General features: G+C 33.3%; 2 protein-coding genes across 3 annotated transcripts; one reads left to right on the top strand and one right to left on the bottom strand.

Annotated features, from left to right (window-relative positions):
* The first annotated feature begins 2,894 nt into the window (after nucleotides 1-2,894).
* LOC102611699 (pyruvate kinase isozyme G, chloroplastic) lies at nucleotides 2,895-10,098 on the top strand. 2 transcript variants are annotated; one of them, XM_006485358.4, is made up of 12 exons: nucleotides 2,900-3,390; nucleotides 4,073-4,363; nucleotides 4,801-4,966; nucleotides 5,855-5,989; nucleotides 6,100-6,210; nucleotides 6,343-6,431; nucleotides 6,605-6,667; nucleotides 7,210-7,385; nucleotides 8,593-8,695; nucleotides 8,914-9,062; nucleotides 9,507-9,615; nucleotides 9,706-10,098. In XM_006485358.4, the coding sequence occupies exons 1-12, from the start codon at nucleotides 3,184-3,186 to the stop codon at nucleotides 9,817-9,819; spliced, it is 1,713 nt and encodes a 570-aa protein (XP_006485421.1). In that variant the 5' UTR covers nucleotides 2,900-3,183; the 3' UTR covers nucleotides 9,820-10,098. The 2 variants fall into 2 exon arrangements, with proteins under 2 accessions (XP_024956661.1, XP_006485421.1); XM_025100893.2 differs by lacking the exons at nucleotides 9,507-9,615; nucleotides 9,706-10,098 and adding an exon at nucleotides 9,400-9,490 and having other exon boundaries at nucleotides 2,895-3,390.
* Nucleotides 10,099-10,941: 843 nt separating this feature from the next.
* On the bottom strand, nucleotides 10,942-15,476 carry LOC102612196 (protein NRT1/ PTR FAMILY 7.3). The gene is made up of 5 exons (XM_006485360.4): nucleotides 15,340-15,476; nucleotides 14,963-15,077; nucleotides 13,013-13,230; nucleotides 12,336-12,898; nucleotides 10,942-12,249 (listed from the first exon to the last, which is right to left on the bottom strand). Exons 1-5 carry the CDS (start codon nucleotides 15,364-15,366, stop codon nucleotides 11,382-11,384), a joined length of 1,791 nt encoding a protein of 596 aa, XP_006485423.1. The 5' UTR covers nucleotides 15,367-15,476; the 3' UTR covers nucleotides 10,942-11,381.
* Between the last annotated feature and the right edge of the window lie 3,385 nt (nucleotides 15,477-18,861).

The following is an 18,861-nucleotide window of genomic DNA, read 5'->3' as shown; positions in this document are numbered from 1 at the left end:
ACTTGCAACCCCGAAAATCATGCAATTAATGGACCAATAAACACGAAACACCTACCATTAACTCAAAACTGGGACCAGTAAACTTAAAATCAAATGAACTTGAAACTGACGGCAATGAACATGGAACTTGGGATCATTAACTCGCAACCTCGAAAACCATGCAATTAATGGACCAATAAATATGAAACACCTACCATTAACTTGAAACTGAGATCATTAAACCTGAAACCAATGAATTTGAAATTGAGGGTAATGAACATGAAACTTAGGATCATTAACTTGCAACCCTGATTAATGGACCAATAAACATGAAACACCTACCATTAACTTGAAACTGGGACCATTAAATTTGAAACCAAATTAACTTGAAACTAAGGGCAATGAACTTGAAACCTAGGATCATTAACTTGCAATCCCAATTAATGGATCAATAAATATGAAACACTTACCATTAACTTGAAACTGAGACCATTAAACTTGAACCAAATGAAATTGAAACTGAGGGCGATTAACATGAAACTTAGGATCATTAACTTGCAACCCCGATTAATGGACCAATAAATATGAAACACTTACCATTAACTTGAAATTTGGACCAATAAACTAAAACCAAATGAACTTGAAACTGAGGGCAATGAATATGAAACTTAAGAACATTAACTTGTAAACCCTAATTAATGGACAAATAAACATGAAACACATACCATTAACTTGAAATTAAGATCATTAAACTTGAAACCAAAAGAACTTGAAACTTAGAGCAATGAACATAGAACTTGAGATCATTAACTTGCAATCCCAAAAATCATGCAATTAATGGACCAATAAACATGAAACACCTACTATTAACTTAAAATTAAGACCATTAAATTTGAAACCAAAGAAACTTGAAACTGAGGGCAATTAACATGAAACTTAGGATCATTAATTTGCAATCCTAAAAATCATACAATTAATGGACTAATAAATATGAAACAACTACCATTAAACTTGAAACTAATTTTTAATTATTATAAAATTAATATTTTATTATTATGTGGCCTTTATTATTAAAATAATTATTATTTTATTTATTATATTATTTCATAATATAATATTAATGTAAGGAGCAACCGGTTGCTCCATTTTTTTTAATGAAACAATAGCCATATTTTTTTAATTTTTTAATTACCCGCATGCATGTGATACATGCGGGTATTGTAGCGTTGGCCATCCATTTTCAGATTCTTCTAACGACTAATGTCAGATTGGGTGTGCAACCGTAGGTTGCGGTAGTACCGTACTACACGTGAATAAACACAATAAGATTTAACCAATTGTGTTCAAGTTACGGGGTCAGTCTGTGTTACGTTGGGCAAAAACTACCGTACATCTGAAAATGGATATTCGTGGTGTAAAGCAGGCCATGCGAGCACGGAGCACGTGCTTTGGTTCCGTTTCGATATCATCGATGAATCGAATGTACTCGATTACTCGTGGTACCGCCCGCGTAAATGGCAAAAAGATCTGGGAAACGTTGTCGTTTGTTGACTGACTTCTCAGAAAAGACAACAGCCAAGTGTCAGCACACTTTTGTCCTTCTATATTCTTCTATGGTTGAACTGCTTTGCTTCTTACGTGGCCAGAGCTAGCGCCAGCCTCATTGTGGCGAAAAAATCATCAGGTTCAGGGTATAAATGAGCGAAAGCAGATGTCGGCCGTTCGATGAAGTTCACCGCGTACGTGGCAGTGATCTGATGTGTCTGTGGAGAAACGAAATTAACGATATGTTTTATGATTGATTTGATGGTCCCAGTTGTGAAGCTCCTAACAAAGATCGAGTGCTACTTGCCTCTTTGGCGCTTGAAATGCACTTCTTACCTCAACGTATTTGTCCAGGTAAAATATATTATATAATTCCTATTTCTAAAATGTAGTCTTAAAATAATAATAATAATAAACCTCAATAATACCCTAACTTGGAGACAAAAAGATTGGGGGTTGTAATTGGCTAGCACAAGATTTTAGGAAATATTAATTTTATAGATTTAGAAATAGTGTGGCTGTGATTTTTTTTTTTAGTTATCGGTAATTCTTTTCAGTATATGTATAATTATATATTCTCTTAATTAATAACAAAACACTTGATAACGAAATATTTGTTGTAAATAACCAAAAAATTATGATAATTGCACAAAGAAATATAAACTTACCTAAATACATAATTATTAAGATTAATTAAATGATATTATAATTAAAATGCGGTAGTTAATAGAGGTATTGGGTGGTACGTTAACTAATCACACTCCTATATTAATTATTATTATTATCATTAACAAAAATTATATGGATAAAAGTAATAATAATGACAATAATATAATAATATTTTAATTGAGGATAAAAGTAAAATTACGAAATTTAGGGAGTAAAATAATGAATTTAAAGAATGAGAACTTAATTCTTAATTTAATGATAACTAAATTCTCATTCCTTAATTTAAAAATATGTAGGTTTCGAATATTTCATTTCCATTTCACATCTAGTAAATATTATCAATCACTCTCATTTCAAATTTTAATTATCATTCTCATTTTAAATTCTAATTTCCTAATTATGTATGAGTAAACACACCATTACCAAAATAACTAAGCATTAGATTTACTATTTAAAACCCAATAAATTTAAGATAAAAAAAATTATTCCTCAAATTTGATATAAAAAAAAATTATGACCCCCAAATACAAAAAGATTGGGTTGTGCAATTGCTTCACATGAAGAAGATATTGGGGAATTTTGAAATAATGTGAAAATAATTGTTGAAAAGTAGAAAAACTAAGCAATTAGTGGTAAACTGGTAATAGGGTTTAGGTTTGTGCGAGTGAAAGCGAATGAGAACGCGCGTGCCCACACACAAAAATTGAAGCACAAAGTAGCAGCGGTCCAGCGGAAGTCCAACCGTCCAGTCCAGACGCCATTCTCCTTCCATTCACTTGTTGTCGCCTTCAATTCTCAGAAATAATAAAAAATATCTCTCTTGCTGTTTCTCAGGAGAAGTTTCAGTTTAGGTCCCCGTTTATTCGAATTCAAAATCTCTCTATCGCCCTCTCCCTGCTCTCTGCTCTCTGCTCTCTGCTCTCGCGGCCTTAATTACACGCACAAAAAAGCTCTGAGTCAATCTCTGATTGTTTGAGTTTGGTACGTCAAATGGCGGCAGCGGTTAATAACATGTGTACGGATTGCGTGTTGTCGTCGTCACGGAACTTGAGCGATGCGTTGTCGTTTCATTCCAAAGCAATAACAACAACACGGTCAAGAACAACGAGAAGAGGATGTTCTGTTTCTCATCAAAAACAAAGATTTTCAATTAGATCCATGAGGATCTCTCACGACAATCACGCCCCCAAAATTTCTGTAAGCTTTTATCGTATTTCCTTTTTCTTCTTCTTATTCTGGTGTGTGCGTGTGATGCCAATTGTTTCCATTTTTATGCTTCAAGCAAGTGCCACGTGTACTGCAAGTGTTTCGAGTTATAAATGTATTGGATGAATCCTGTTTGGTTAATTTAATGACCAGTGTGCTGATTTTAGGCTGTAACTATGATGCTTGTAATGGAAGATAGGTGTCCTTTAATTTTGTATGTAAAATTTGGGAAGCCATTCAATTCATTCTTATAATTAGAAAAACCAACATTATAATGCATATCGAACTTTATTAGTGCTTTTTTTTTTCATGCTTTCTAGTTGAAATTCTACCTGTAAAACCCAACCAACTAAAAAAAAAAAAAGGATTGTCAGTTTGGTAGATTTGTCCCTGTGCCTTTTGTTTCATTTAGTCCTAGTTGAGTCTCTTCAGCTATGAAACTATCTGCTTCCAGAAACAAAGAAAACTGTCCTGTGCATATTGAAATAATAAAAACAGGATCAGTCTGCCTGAACATAGCATGTTCTCGTTTTGCGATATGCACTTCTTGTCAGTGTGGTTCTAATTGTATCTGTTTCGCATTTCATTTACATACTGTTAGAATGTTCTCTTTATTCCATGATTAATTGTGTCTATGTTTTTCTCCTATGGTTTTCAATCTTGCTGTATTCAGTTATTTGAGGAAAGCTTGAGCTCTATTTTTGAGCTTCCAAATGGTCAGTGCACACCTGGAAAGGGAGTTGTAGGTCCAAATGCTAGAAGAAAAACGAAGATAGTGTGTACAATTGGTCCTTCCACAAGCTCACGGGAAATGATATGGAAACTGGCAGAAGAGGGAATGAATGTGGCACGTTTAAATATGTCGCATGGAGACCATGCATCACACCAGAAAACTATTGATCTCGTCAAAGAATACAATTCTCAATTTGAAGACAAGGCTGTAGCCATAATGCTGGACACCAAGGTATTTATTCTGGGTCAACCACCACTGCATTAGCATCTGCAAATTTCTCAAAATTTTTGAACTGGTTTCAAAATTGAGCCAAAATTTCATGAATTCAACATCTTAGTCCATATGTTGTCTAATTTTGTGTTGATTGAAATCCTTTTATCATTAACAAGGTCTTCATTCGATGCTTCTGGTCGTAGTTGAAACACTTCTACTTTTAGGATTGACTTTTATATTTCTCATGTATATAATTCACGTTGGCTTACTCCTATTAAACCAGTAATTGAAAAATGTATTAAGAATGCATTGGTCAAGGGGAGACTGCATGTAATATTAGATTGTGTTTATTTGTTTTTCAATCCAGTCATTAGTAGTTTGTTTGTTTATGTACAACTACTTTTATTCTTACTTACTGATAGTTAGGATATGATTATTTTTATTTTTGAATGCAGGGTCCTGAGGTTAGGAGTGGAGATGTACCTCAACCAATCATCCTGAAGGAGGGTCAGGAATTTAATTTTACTATCAAAAGAGGGGTTAGCACAGAAGATACTGTTAGTGTGAACTATGATGACTTTGTGAATGACGTAGAGGTTGGAGACATACTACTGGTAGATGGTAAGCATTAAGTAAGATGCCTTCTACTGCCGCTGGATTGTGCATGAGTTAAATTGTGTCTGGACTTTGTGCTATCTAATAGTTTATTGTCATGTTTATAATGGAAATTAATAAATTCAGAAGCAATTGAGTTCTAGAATGAAAAGGATTCGCATGGATCATTCAAACGAGATAAGAAAGTTCCTAAGTGTTTTTGGATGAACGAACTGCTGACTAATTACTGATTGAAGTAATTGATTCAAATCAACTTCTGAATGTCTGTCTATGAGTTTTTCTGGCTTTCCAGTTTACTGATTTTGGGTTTGCTTTTATGCGAAGTAACAATGTCAGTAAATTGGTCTGCTCAGTCTAACAGCTGACTGCCTTTTGCATTGTTCAGTATGGCTTGGTAAAATTTAGCTGGTTTGAACTCATTCATAGTTCTACCATAATCCTTGTATTTGATGCAATAAGTTGTTTACTGTGTGTGAAATTTCCTGGCCTCCTACGTAGTTTTCTGAAACTCTTATGAGTGATCATAATAAATAATCTGTTTTCTGGTTCTTTTAAGCGTGTTGTTAAATATCCCTAATTTTTGTTCTAAAAGATTTACCATTCAGCTATCCAAACATATATGAACTTTGAAAAAGAAGGATGTATCTGGTGTACTAGCTGTCAAAAACCTATTTTTTTCAGAACAGAATTAAAAGACTGCTAAAACTGCTTGTTGTATAATAGAATTCTAATCTCCTGTTGAGATTAAACATTGCCTTTCTTTATGGTTCTTACTGGTTGCAGATCACACTATGTTTCTAATTGTTCTCCATCACAAACATAAGTTTTCAAGCAAGTTTAACTTGCTTTTTTGTTCAAGAGACTTGACAAGTTGCTTCCTTTTGTCAATACAAGGTGGAATGATGTCATTAGCTGTGAAGTCAAAGACAAAGGATCTGGTTAAATGCATAGTAGTTGATGGCGGTGAGCTAAAATCAAGACGTCATTTAAATGTCCGTGGAAAAAGTGCCAATCTGCCATCAATAACAGGTTAATATTTGGTTCTAATGTTATTATGTCTCATGAATTTCTGTTCTCTTTTTTTTTTTTTGGGTAGAAAAACTAGGAAGCACTCATGAGTTTCTTGTTCATATCTATAGACAAAGATTGGGAAGATATCAAATTTGGAGTGGACAACCAAGTTGATTTCTATGCTGTCTCTTTTGTGAAGGATGCTAAAGTGGTTCATGAATTGGAAGACTATCTCAAAAGTAATTTTCTTTTAAATTTTTTTAGTAATTTTCTTTTAAATTTTTTTCTATGTAGGTTACAAAATTTCAATTATTTTTATTTTATTTGTTTTGTTCCCTCTATTATTAAACTGTTGCAAACCTCTTATTTAGGTTGCAATGCGGATATTCACGTGATTGTAAAAATAGAAAGTGCTGACTCTATACCCAATCTTCATTCAATAATTTCAGCATCCGATGGGGTTAGTTTCAATATTCTCTGTGGTCCTTGTAATTTCTTTTTAATCTCTATTGAAGTATTATGGTAACAGTATATTAACGAGTGTACGTGGGTATGCGTAGACCTATAAATGGATTCTGTAGATACGTTATATCCATATCCACTAGTACCTAACTAGTTTCTGGAACATTATAGGCAATGGTTGCCCGTGGAGACCTTGGAGCTGAACTTCCAATTGAGGATGTCCCACTATTGCAGGTAACTTACATCTAAATGTTTGTGGCATTCTGTGTTTGCCTTTGAATCTGACCTTAAATCATGATGTAGATAGAATTTATGTGTCAGCAAGACTAAATCAGATCCTTTTTAGTTAACCTGGTCAATCTGAAGAAGTTGTTTCCCATTTTTTTTTTCTTTTTTTCCAGTTAAGGAAACAATGAAATTACTAAATATGGTGTTAGTTGTAACTTCTGAACTATGAAAGAAAAAGATCAAAGATGTGGTAAAGAAACTTGATTACTAGACCTTATTGGCGACAAGGTGCCAACATGATAAACCAGTAAAATATGAACCCAAATAGTGGTAACAAAATAATCAGTTGTTAGGCCTTTCTTTTTTATGTCTCTCCAGTTTAGTTTTATTGCCTGCATATGTTTCTTACTAGCATGTCTGTCAGTGAAATTGTGACCGCCGTTTATGTATGGTTTTCTTACTACTGGAATCAATGATGTCTATAATCTAGTACTAGAGTTCTTTTCCACTTATCTTGGAAACTAAATGCCTTATCTTCATTCATACAGGAAGATATCATTAGAAGGTGTCGTAGTATGCAAAAACCCGTAATTGTGGCAACAAACATGCTGGAGAGTATGATTGATCATCCTACACCAACAAGGGCAGAAGTTTCGGACATCGCAATTGCAGTACGGGAAGGCGCTGATGCAGTCATGCTTTCTGGAGAAACTGCCCATGGAAAGTAAGTGATTGGCTTATGTTTAGTGACCTTGAAAACTTTTATTTCCTATACAGTTTCAGATAGCCTTTCAACTCTTTAGTTCTACCAACAAGAATAACCAAATGGCTTTTAAAAGGCAAAATTATATTTCAATTTATTTATATTTGTTAATTGGGGGAAAGTGTTATCCTAGATCCAGGATTAAAAAGTTTTAGGGGAGCTTTATTTATTTTTTTATAATTTTTTAAACTTTATTTTCTCCCAGCGTTTGTAGGCCTAGTCATAGGACATTTGAAAAAATCTTTGATGCTTTACATATTTATGATCAACCCATTCAATTTGATTTTGATTAACCCATTCAATTTGATTTTGATTAACCCATTTATATTCATGGATGATCATATTAGTTTGATGGAACTTTATATTAGCAAAATGCGAGTTTTTACTTCTGGGAAAATTTGATATTTGCAAATTTTTCCATCTGTAATATGGTAGAATAAACACACATATCTAATTTTCATTTGCTTATAGCGCGGTTATTTGTTTTTGCGACTTTGTTTGGGGGTTGACCTTTGCATATTTATTCCGGTATTGGGTAAAATAATAATATCACTAATCTCTTTTTCTGGATGATCTTTTGTATATTTACTATTGGGGTTGCACCCCCCTTTTTCTGGCTTTTTCATAATAATATTGAACTCCAATAATTTGTTCACATCTAATATCTCCGGTGGAGATGCAGTTGAAATATAAGCTTGTCTAAAAACCTGAACTTTTATGGTTTAGAACTACATTAATAATATTAAAGAAACTGGTTTAAATTCAATAGTTCTCTTGGTCTGATAGTTCTAGTAGCTATTCTTAAATATATGGAATATTTTGTGCTTTTGATGCTAGGAAAGATAGGTTAGTTCGACTCTTCCATAAACTACAGAGCAAAATGCATTTGCACCAACTGAGATGTATTGGGGCAGCCCATGAGGGTGGTGCCTCGTGGGTAGATTTGTAGTTGATATCATTATTGTTAATGTTGTTGTAATCCTCTAATTTACCCTAATTTATAATTGCTAATTAGTAATTATGCAACATGGAGTTTGTGGAGTGCACTAATCTTAAATGTTTATCCTTTTTCCTGAAATGACTTTCATCTTTCCATGCAATTTCTTTTAGTTAACTTTTCACTTAAAAAGAAATTGTTTGAATAATTCTATTATAAAAACGGCTGTAGGTTTCCCCTGAAAGCTGTTAAAGTTATGCATACTGTGGCATTGAGGACTGAGTCAAGTCTGCCAGTTAGCATTACTCCCCCAACCCAGTTTAGTGCTCATAAGGTGAGATTCCTTGAATTTTAAAATGCCTATTTTCATTATATCATTCTAAGTTGGTTTCATTTTTCACATTTTTACTTCGTATCAGATGTGCATTATTATGCTACACTGGTGAGTATTTTAAAGAGGAACTTTTTTCAAACTGCAATTTCTGAACACTCAGAAATTCCATCTACATTTCCCTTCCATAATCTTTTGAATCTGAGGGCTTCCTTTTGCAGAGCCACATGGGTGATATGTTTGCTTTCCATTCAACGACTATGGCTAACACTCTCAATACCCCCATAATTGTATTCACAAGAACAGGATCCATGGCTGTAATTTTAAGTCATTATCGGCCTTCATCAACAATCTTTGCCTTCACAAATCAGTGAGTCCCTAGAACAGTATTGTGTGAAGTACACTATTCAAATTACTTGAATTTAATTTCTTTTAATTTCTTATACAATATGGTTTGTGAGGCCTACTTTCCTACCTATTTTCTGCTACAAAATTTTCCTATCAAGGAAGTTTTTGAATGGTTGGTAGTGTTTGTTTTGGGATAGCTGAGGGCGGTATTTTAAATCAATGACTCTGCAGACTGTGTCTAGAGACACTAGAGGCAAATGTTTGCTTCAAAAGGGAAAAAATGAATTAAGAATGATCATGTTTACAAGTCCTATCTTATGTGAAGTTAGGATGTCATCATTGACTCATGTTTTGTCCAGGAAAACACTTCCACATGCTATCTTGGTTTGGGCTTATGTAAGTGAATTCATTGATGGCCATCTTACTCTTTTCTAGCTTTGGCATGAAATATTTGTTTCTTTGGCAGAGAGAGAATTAAGCAGAGACTGGTGCTTTATCAAGGTGTCATGCCCATATATATGCAGTTTTCAGATGACGTGGAGGAGACATTCTCTCGAGCTATCAAGTTATTAATGGTTTGGCCACTTCTCAGTAACTTATCTTTTTTACTTTGGTTGTATTCTCTCTTCACATAGTTTGACCTTTTGTATTTTCTCATGCTTTAGGATAAGAATCTGGTTACAAAGGGAGAATTCGTCACTCTTGTCCAGAGTGGAGCGCAGCCAATCTGGCGTCAAGAATCTACTCACCACATTCAAGTTCGTAAGGTCCAAGGCTGATATCTTACTTGTGAAAACTCATTTTTGATAACATTTAGTACTGGTGATTAGCTGACGCTTATATCCATTTAATTGTCAGCTGTCTAGCAACTGTATATTTTTCCAAAATAATTTGAGAGCCCAAGACTCTAATTATTATTATTTTTTGAATTCTTTTATGTAAAGGATTGGTGAACTGATAAAGCTTCATTCGATATTGCCAAGGCTTGGCATAAACATTTCAGTCATATCTTTTTGATATATTAAGAAATTCTTATATATGAGATTGAAATTCCAGTTTTTTGGTGTACGCTTGAATTCTTGATATTTTTTAACTCAGAAAGTTCACCATTGGGATACTTCTTGAATTTTTTATGACATTTCATGTAGTGTTTTCAGAGTGAGTTACAGTTTAGTTTTTCTGTTTTCAATTCTCTCCAACTTGCTGCCTATGACTTAGAGCAAAGAGGACTATGGCTGGCCAAATCAACTAAGTGATTTATTTGCCATTGTAAATTTGTATATAAGAAATTCTTGTGTATAGGATTGAAATTGCAGTTTTTTGTTCTACACTTGAATTCTTGATATTTTTTTAACTCAGAAAGCTCGCCATTGGGATGCTTCTTGAATTTTTATGTCAGTTCATGTTGTGTTTTCAGAGTGGGTTATGGTTAAGTTTTTCTGTTTGCAATTCTCTCCAACTTGTTGCCTATGACTTAGAGCAAAGAGTACTTATGGCTGGCCAAATCAACTAATTGATTTATTTGTCCATTGTTTACATCCTGTAATCGAGATTTTGGTGTCAAAAGTTTCTCTGCATCAGCTTTTGACTTTTCTTTTTATTGTTTTAATTTGTTAATAGCTAAACAAAAGCTATATCTTAGGTGGGTATTGGCTCGTTTAATTGGGAATTCGAACCACTCTTATATGGATGGGGAGAATTTAGGTTGTCATTAAGCTCTTAAATGGGCAGGGAGGAAATTAGGTTGTCATTAGGCTGTAACTTCAAAAAACAAGATATTTTTAAAACTCTCGACTCAATTGGAATTCTTTGAAGTTTAACTGATTTACATAGCATGACTCAGCACTCCTGTTAGAACTCTGTTTTCAATAGATAAGGAAGGAGTGTTAGGAGAAACTTAATGAGAAGCAAGGGGTGTTTTAATTAACATTTCAGAGAGCAACTCTTACAGACAGGAGTTGAAATTACATTACATTCAAACTCAGTCCATATCACATTAGAACCGCCAAAAAGGGCGTGTTAATACTTTGGCAAGGGATAGAAGCAAACAATGACAATAGAAAGTGAAAAGACCTAAAAGGCCTTTAAACCAGAAGCTACCCTAATCTTCAGTTTTCAGTCTTGCACAGCCTAGCACTGAATACAGCTTTCACACAAAAATTAGATTCATTTAGAGTGGCGGCCTTTAATGAAGAGGTTTTTAGATAAAAATGGTTTTAAGAAGCTCATTTTTCTTTTGAACTGAAGCTCTCTGCCAAGTTTTGTGGTTTCCCCATCCCTCCTCTTATTATGTAAGTAGGGCTGTAGGGCTTAAAACGTTTTAGGCTGATGTTTATGTACATCAGACCTTAAAGTTGTCTTGATTACTTTCTGCACATTTTGCTTCCAGTTCTATACATTTATACCACTTGGCACAGGCTATATAAACAACGAAATCGACAGTTGTTAAGCCGGCTAAGAGGAAGTAGAACCTATCTAGATGACCCTTGTTGAGATTTCCTGGTACCCATCCAGGCATGTGATCTTCTGTTGAGATCTTCATCACCATTGTAAGAAGCAAGCTACTTACATAGTTCCCCAGTGAGATTGATGTCATGCAGAGTGCACTTCCGAAGCTCTTTAAGCCATCTGGTGCTTGTGCATTGAAGAACTCCAACTGAGCTACATACATGAAAACTTCAGATGCTCCTATCAAGGCATATTGAGGCACTTGCCAGAAGATGCTCAAGGAGCTTGCGCCTTCACAATGTTTGCATTCCGTCTTGGCATACTTTAGTCTATAGCATTCCACAATACCAGCAGCAAGCATAGCTACTATTGCTATAACAAGGCCAATTCCCATTCTTTGAAGCTCAGTCAGGCCTTTGGAATTCTTTTTTCTTATTCCTCCGGCAAGCGGTTCGATAACTCTTCGGTAAAGGAAAATGAAAGCTGCCACACTTAGAATGTCAAAGCTAGACATGCTTGCAGGTGGGATTCGGAAGTTGGAGACTGTAGTCTTCATTGCAGCACCTTGCTCAACAAAAAGAGAAGCCATTTGTGTAAAGACCACTGAATAGAGGATGGTGCAGAGCCAAATGGGAAGCAATCTCAGTATGCATTTAACTTCTTCCACTTGCGTGACAGGGCAGAGGCGCCAGGGATTGGAACAACCCTGCTTCTGCTCATCTAAATCTCTTGATGATATATAAGCTGCTCTATCCAAAAACCTGACAAACGGCTCAATTTTTTATGAGCAATATAGACAACAGATAGATTATAAGCTAGGAGTCAACAATCATGCTTGATTACTTACTTGAATCCGTGGGTGTGGAGCATGTTTCTATTACCATTTGTGGAGCTATCATTTGCATCTATAACATACAAGTCCTCTCCTTCTGCGGATAAGTGAACCCTCCATTTCTTAGTTGCAGCAACAATTACTTGACAAAACCTGGCGAGTGGGTTGCCGCTTGGTTTGAAGTGCCTGTACCTTGTGGTTCCTGCAAGAAACAGGACCAGTGCCGCAAAGGCGGAGCCTGTAGACACCCAGAATCCCAGTGCCCACATGCCTTCATCTTCGAAGTATCCCAAAATGGTGTTGGAGAAGAGAGAACCGAGGTTCAAAGCCAAGTAAAAGTAGCTAAAGAAGGCCACTTTGGAGTGTCCTTCTTTTGCGTCCTCTTCATCGTACTGATCAGCTCCAAATGTAGCTATGTTAGGCTGATATCCTCCATTTCCCAGAGCAACAAAGTAGATAGAGAGGTAAAATAGACAAATCTCCAAGCTTGAATGTGTTCCACATGGAGTTAGTTCATTGCCGCAACCTCTTGGTCTGATCAAGAAAAGGTATGATGATAGAGATAGCAAAACCAGCCCCTGTTATTTTGATGCACACAAATACAAACAAACAATTGGCATCAAGTGCCAAGATTTTATATATATAAATAATTAGCATTTTATATTCTACATAGTAGTAGCAAGGTGACTTACGATGACAAATATTCCCTGAAAGATGGCACAAGTTTTGAATCGTCCCCAGTAGGAGTCACTGAGAAAAGCACCAACAAGCGAAAAGATGTAGACAGTACCAGTCCATTTGCTTACATTATTAGCAGCTTCAGCATTGTTTTGTTGCAAAACCCTTGTCAAGAAAAGCACCAAGTTCACTCCAACTCCAAAGAATGCTAAGGTGGCAAGACCTTGGTTCACTGGTCAATTCAATCAACAAGTAGAGTCCAAAATTAATAACAAGGGCACGAGGACAATCAATCAGGGGAAAAAATAATATGACATCTTCAAAAGATCAAGAAATTGGAAAGATAGCTTCACATTAGCCAACTTTAGGATAAGAAGTCATATAATTGGCAATGGTAGAGATTATATTTCAAAGTTGCTTTCAAATCAGGCTGTAAACATTCAATGTTCTAAACTGTTATGAAAATTTTTGAAAATTAGAAATATGTCATTTTCTCTGTAAAATCAAGCATAAAATCAGCAGATTCCACGGTAAGAATCTATCTAAATATCAAGATCAAACCTTCTTTGCATGTGCCCATTCTTCAACTAGAGTATATACACACAAGATGTCTACTCAAAAAGTTTATAATTAGGAAAGACACCAAAGCCATAGGTAGCAGAAATTTAACCTATATATTCTCACTCTTAACTTAGCCGTGCATTTGATATTATTATGATCCTACCAAGCTGTTTTTTGTTGCTTCTTCCTGTGAGAGCAATTAACTTTAATTAACCTTTCTTTTCATTGGCCAAAAAACTTGTAATTAACAAAAATTGAAAATAAAAAGGTGTCACTTATCACTCATTTGCCTTTTACTTTAATAAACTTGGTGGGGTATACAAATTGACTTTTTTATGAAATGATAACCACACAATTTATCTTACGAAGAAGAAACTAACCCAATTAAAGAAGAAGTTAGTGTTTGCACGCATGCATTTGTGTCCACCATGACACAACGCACGCAAGCCAACTAACTTATCACATACAAAACACAATGTTATTGACAAAGAAACATGGGTTAGGTCAAAAAGGTTTTAATTAAATAGAAAAAAATTATGTGCAGTAAACAAATCTTCAAATCAATCAACATTCTGGGTATTTAACATTTTTCAACTTTGCCAAGACAGTAATTACGTATTAGACTCGTCTTATACAATGAAAATGAAGTAACCCTCTTTTCTTTTTGTTGTTATGTCGGTTAGTATGACTTGTGTTTCAATAAATCTCTCACTAAAATTATTAATTAAACGTTAGTAAGTGACTGGTGGGTGGCCTTCTGTTAGCTGGTTAAAGAACCAACATGAACATGCATGCAACTCGAGCTTAACACTTGGTTTTGTTTTGAGTTGCAAGTGTTACACGTTTCTATATGTATTAAAAAAAAGAATTGTCCTTTTCCTCTATATGTGCAACTCAAACTCAACATCAAACTGATAGCTTATCTCAAAACACCAGACAAAAATGAAAAAAGTAGGTACACAAATTTTCTTGCTATTTTATGTAAAAACTTAAACACACGTGTATGTGTGTGTGTGTGTATATGTATATACAAACACGTATATTCGGTAATGCGTTGGGACCAAGCAGTAAGAATTTACAAGATAAAGCATATATAAATAAAATGATCTAATTATCACCAATATTCATCAAATGAAGAATATTTAGAAACGTTATATAATTTTATAGTTTTTTATAAATAATATTGAAGCAGGTATATGATAATGTCACCGCTATAAGGTAAGTACCATTGCCAACTAAATCGTTACTCTATATATATATATATATATATTCTCGCAGTTAATTTTTCTAAAAATTGAAAGAGAAATAACCTTAAAGAGAAACAAGCTAAAGTTTAATTAATAGAACTTGTCGATTTTGAATTTTTGTTATATATGAATATTTAGTTGTGACATGGAGCTTACAAAGTATGATAATTCCAGCAACCCATCCTCCAGATTTTGCTCTGATTGCTGGGCGGCCATAGTAATCAACAGATCCATCTAGAGTATGTTCTTCTCCATCGTCCTTGAACTTTTCCTAAATATACACATTTTTTGGCCAAAAGAAAGAGAGAAAAATAAATGAAACAAGTGAATTGATTCTAGCACGATGATCAAATACTAAAAGATTATAGCACTGCACAATCTATCATGTACTCTTTGCATGAAGCAGGAGACAAAAGAGAAAAAATATCATCTGTTTAACACTCATTTTGTTACTCTTCTTTTTAGCTTTACATATGTAAAAGAAAATTAAATTGGGGAGACAAAAGGGCATATGAGAGAACAAAGAAACTAACCTCCTTACAAATCTCTAGACAGTCCATTTGGGAGAAATTTTTTGGAGTGATATGCAGAAGAGGAAGGTGGTGATTATTAAACAGGTAAAGAGCAAGAAGGTTTCAAGAAGCTGGTGATGACAAGAAACAGAAGGGGCACAGGGTGAATATATAGAGGATGGCAGGGTGATACGGACGGTGGAGATTGATTACATGCATGATAGAAATGGGGAGGCCCCACCTTAATTTGCCAAATCTTCCAAATTAAATAAACATATTTATGCTCAATATTTTTGTTTTAATTAAGTAATTAATTAATCTGGCTTTGTGCCAGGCTTAAAACTTACTTTAGTGCTTAGGGGTCTCTCTCTTATCTTAAACTGTTTTCGAGCAACTGTAGCCAGCACTGCTCTTTGTGTAAAAATGAACAGTTGCTACATTTGCAACAGCATAACATTTGTTCGATTTCATTCAGCCGTCACAAAACTTTTTATTATTATTTTTTCGTCTTGCAAGTTAAACAATTTCGTTTTTTCTACACCTTTTATAATGCGAATATATAAAATCTATAACTCAAAAAAGTTAAACAATTTCGTTTTTTCTACACCTTTTTATATATTTTGTTTGTGTTGTGAGTTAGAAAGTTCGTTGTTCTATACGATTTAAAACGTGAATGAGAAAAATATATTGTTCTACATAGATGAAATGCAAATTAATGAGTGAAATCTGCAACTGAAAATAAATAGATGCCGACCATTGACAATTGTAATATGTTTATTAGTATTAAAGGCACATCAAAATGCTATAAAATTCTGCTGGCATAACGAATACTCAATAGTTAACTCAAGGGTTGAAAATTATCTAAAGTGTATTCTTAGTCCAGGAGTTATTATCAAATAATGTGAGATACCTCATCTGATACTATTCGACTAGTCTACGTGGAAAAAATTCCGAAGTTATACACATATAGCATCACAAATGAATAAAAGGATGATTCTAGTAACAACTGGTCTTTCTCTTACATTTGGAATAAAGATATGAATGATTAGTCACATGTTTTTTTTTTTTTTTTTTTTTTGCATCTAACATCTTTGCTTTGCTCCTCCATTATTACACAAGGACACGATTCCATAATTAAGAATGTCGATTGATTTTGTTGTGGTGATGAAACAAGGATTAATTTACATAATATAATATCTACTTTCTCCCCTTTTGGCAACAATGGCATACTGATTGATGTTATCTCTAGCTATTAAAGCGATACCGCATGTTGAATTATGAGCAAATAATATACTTCTTTAACGTCTTATTACTCAAGTTGCTAAGACATTCTTGCAACATCTTAATTATTTGCTCTATTATAACCTCCTTTTTTCTTTTCCCACTACGCATCACCAAAGCATTTTCTCTGTGATTATTCCATTACAAATTAAAAAAAAACCCCACCATAGATTTGGTACGTCCAATGTCCATTTAATTATTTTCACAATTTTTTTTTGAAAGAAAAAAAACAAATAGCCAACTTAAAAGAAAAAAAAAAACTCTTATACAGAGAGTACAAATAGTACAGGCAAGCTCTTATAGAAACCATAAATGTCTTAAATTTATTTTTTTACTTTTTCACTTTGAGATTATTTTCCATGAATGCTGGCAGCAATTCATTAATCTGAACCATAATAGATACATACTTAAGTGAGCTTATTAATTGTGACCATCTCAAAAATTTCAAGGTGGGAACTGGCTTTTGGTTATTAATTAATCAAGTTACAAATTAAGGAAAGAGCTTAACTAATTTGTTTCCATTCGTTGGTAATCATTAATTTCAAATTACTTCGGAAATTTTCATGAGAGAAAATAATACTTGGGTTGGAACAGATAATAAGTAGTGAATATATAACGAGCAATCCTTTAATAGAAGGAAAGATTTTCTCCTACAACTGGGATGGAATCTAATAATTAGTAGAATATATTGCAATTATTATTGGTGGATAAAGACAATTGGCTTATAAAGAATAAGGATCCCCAATAGCTAGGGTTGGCTATTGATAATTACTTTTGCTTTCTTCCCTACGATTTGATGTATCACACCCAGGAGTGCATGACTGAAACGTCATATTTCTTTTACAGGAAAAACGTCTATATTTCTTTTACAGTATGCAACAGTTGTGAATAGTCATTTTGATGACGTGAACCTAATTTTTTTTAATTTTTTTAAAACATGCATACTATTTATGACGAATTTAAAAATCCATCTGCCTTGGCTACATTATTTCAGTTACACACAAACATATGTATAAATAAACTTATTAAAAAAGGGAAATGTGCTATAATTTTTTCTTACGAATAGGAGAATGATCATCACATGAAGAATAACACTTTAATCCTTTTTAGAAATTATTTTTATTAGTCAATTTATAATATCTATTTCACTGGGATTGTAATATTTTTTTCCAAAGAATTTTTGTAAATTCATCCCACTTCCAAGATATAATTACAATACGTTGACATTATTTTTAAAAAAATAAATAAACAAGAAGTTTGAAAATTTAATCAAATAAAATTAAATACCTAAACTATTAAGTGCAAAAACTTATGTTTTTTGAGGTAATTTAGTTATTTTATATTAAAAAGAAAAAATAGTCAAATAAAATTGATCTTAACTTAACATCAATAGTCAAAGATACCTAAGTATAAAAGAGAATAAGAATGATTTAGTTGATTAGTTATCTAAACTTTTGGTTGATTTATATATTTTTAAAACAATGTGAATTTATTCTAATTATTTTCTAATAGTGAGGTGATTTACATAATTAATGAGGTGAAGATATCCCCACCTATTTCATTGTGATATTAAATTTACATTTTTTTGGGGCTAAATTTCACATTTTAATGAATAAATTTTAACTAATTTTAATTTATTGAGGTCTTGTATAATAATTTTGTAATAAAAAAATGTCACATTTATCCTTGACCAATGTGTTTTCTATATTATTATTTTAACTTGAAGAAACGAAATATTAAAAATTTAGCAAGAATCCAATAAGTGGTAAGGAAAAACTCGAACCCAGATAAAAGTATCACATCCTTCCTCTAAATAATGCCATTATAGAAATTTAATTTAATTTCAGTCACACATCAATACAACTAAACAAAGCATGAGCATCTCATCAAAAAAAAAAAAAAAAAAACATGAGCATTACTGAAGAAGTTTCTATACCATTTCAGGTGTTTGATCATTTACTTTTCTGGCCACCGTTATACTAATTTTTTGTTTTTTTCCTATGTAATTTTAATTAATTATAATCTTCTTTTGATTTTTAATTAATTTATTTATTTTTTCATAAACCTTTTTTCTTTCCATCAGAATATATAAGGCATATATATAAGTATATTGACTGTTCAAAAGATCAAAGCAAGTGACCGTAAAATAACATTTAATTTTGATTAATTCTTTATCCAACATCAAACTCCTTCTAGACTCGATTTTTTTTTCTTTTCCGAAATAATTAAACGAAAATAATATAAAACTCTAGTTATCTCTGC

Source organism: Citrus sinensis, chromosome 4 (assembly GCF_022201045.2).
Source record: "Citrus sinensis cultivar Valencia sweet orange chromosome 4, DVS_A1.0, whole genome shotgun sequence".
Lineage (NCBI taxonomy): Eukaryota > Viridiplantae > Streptophyta > Magnoliopsida > Sapindales > Rutaceae > Citrus > Citrus sinensis.
The sequence above is the reverse complement of the archived record's forward strand: the minus strand, read 5'-3'. Positions and strand labels throughout refer to the sequence as shown.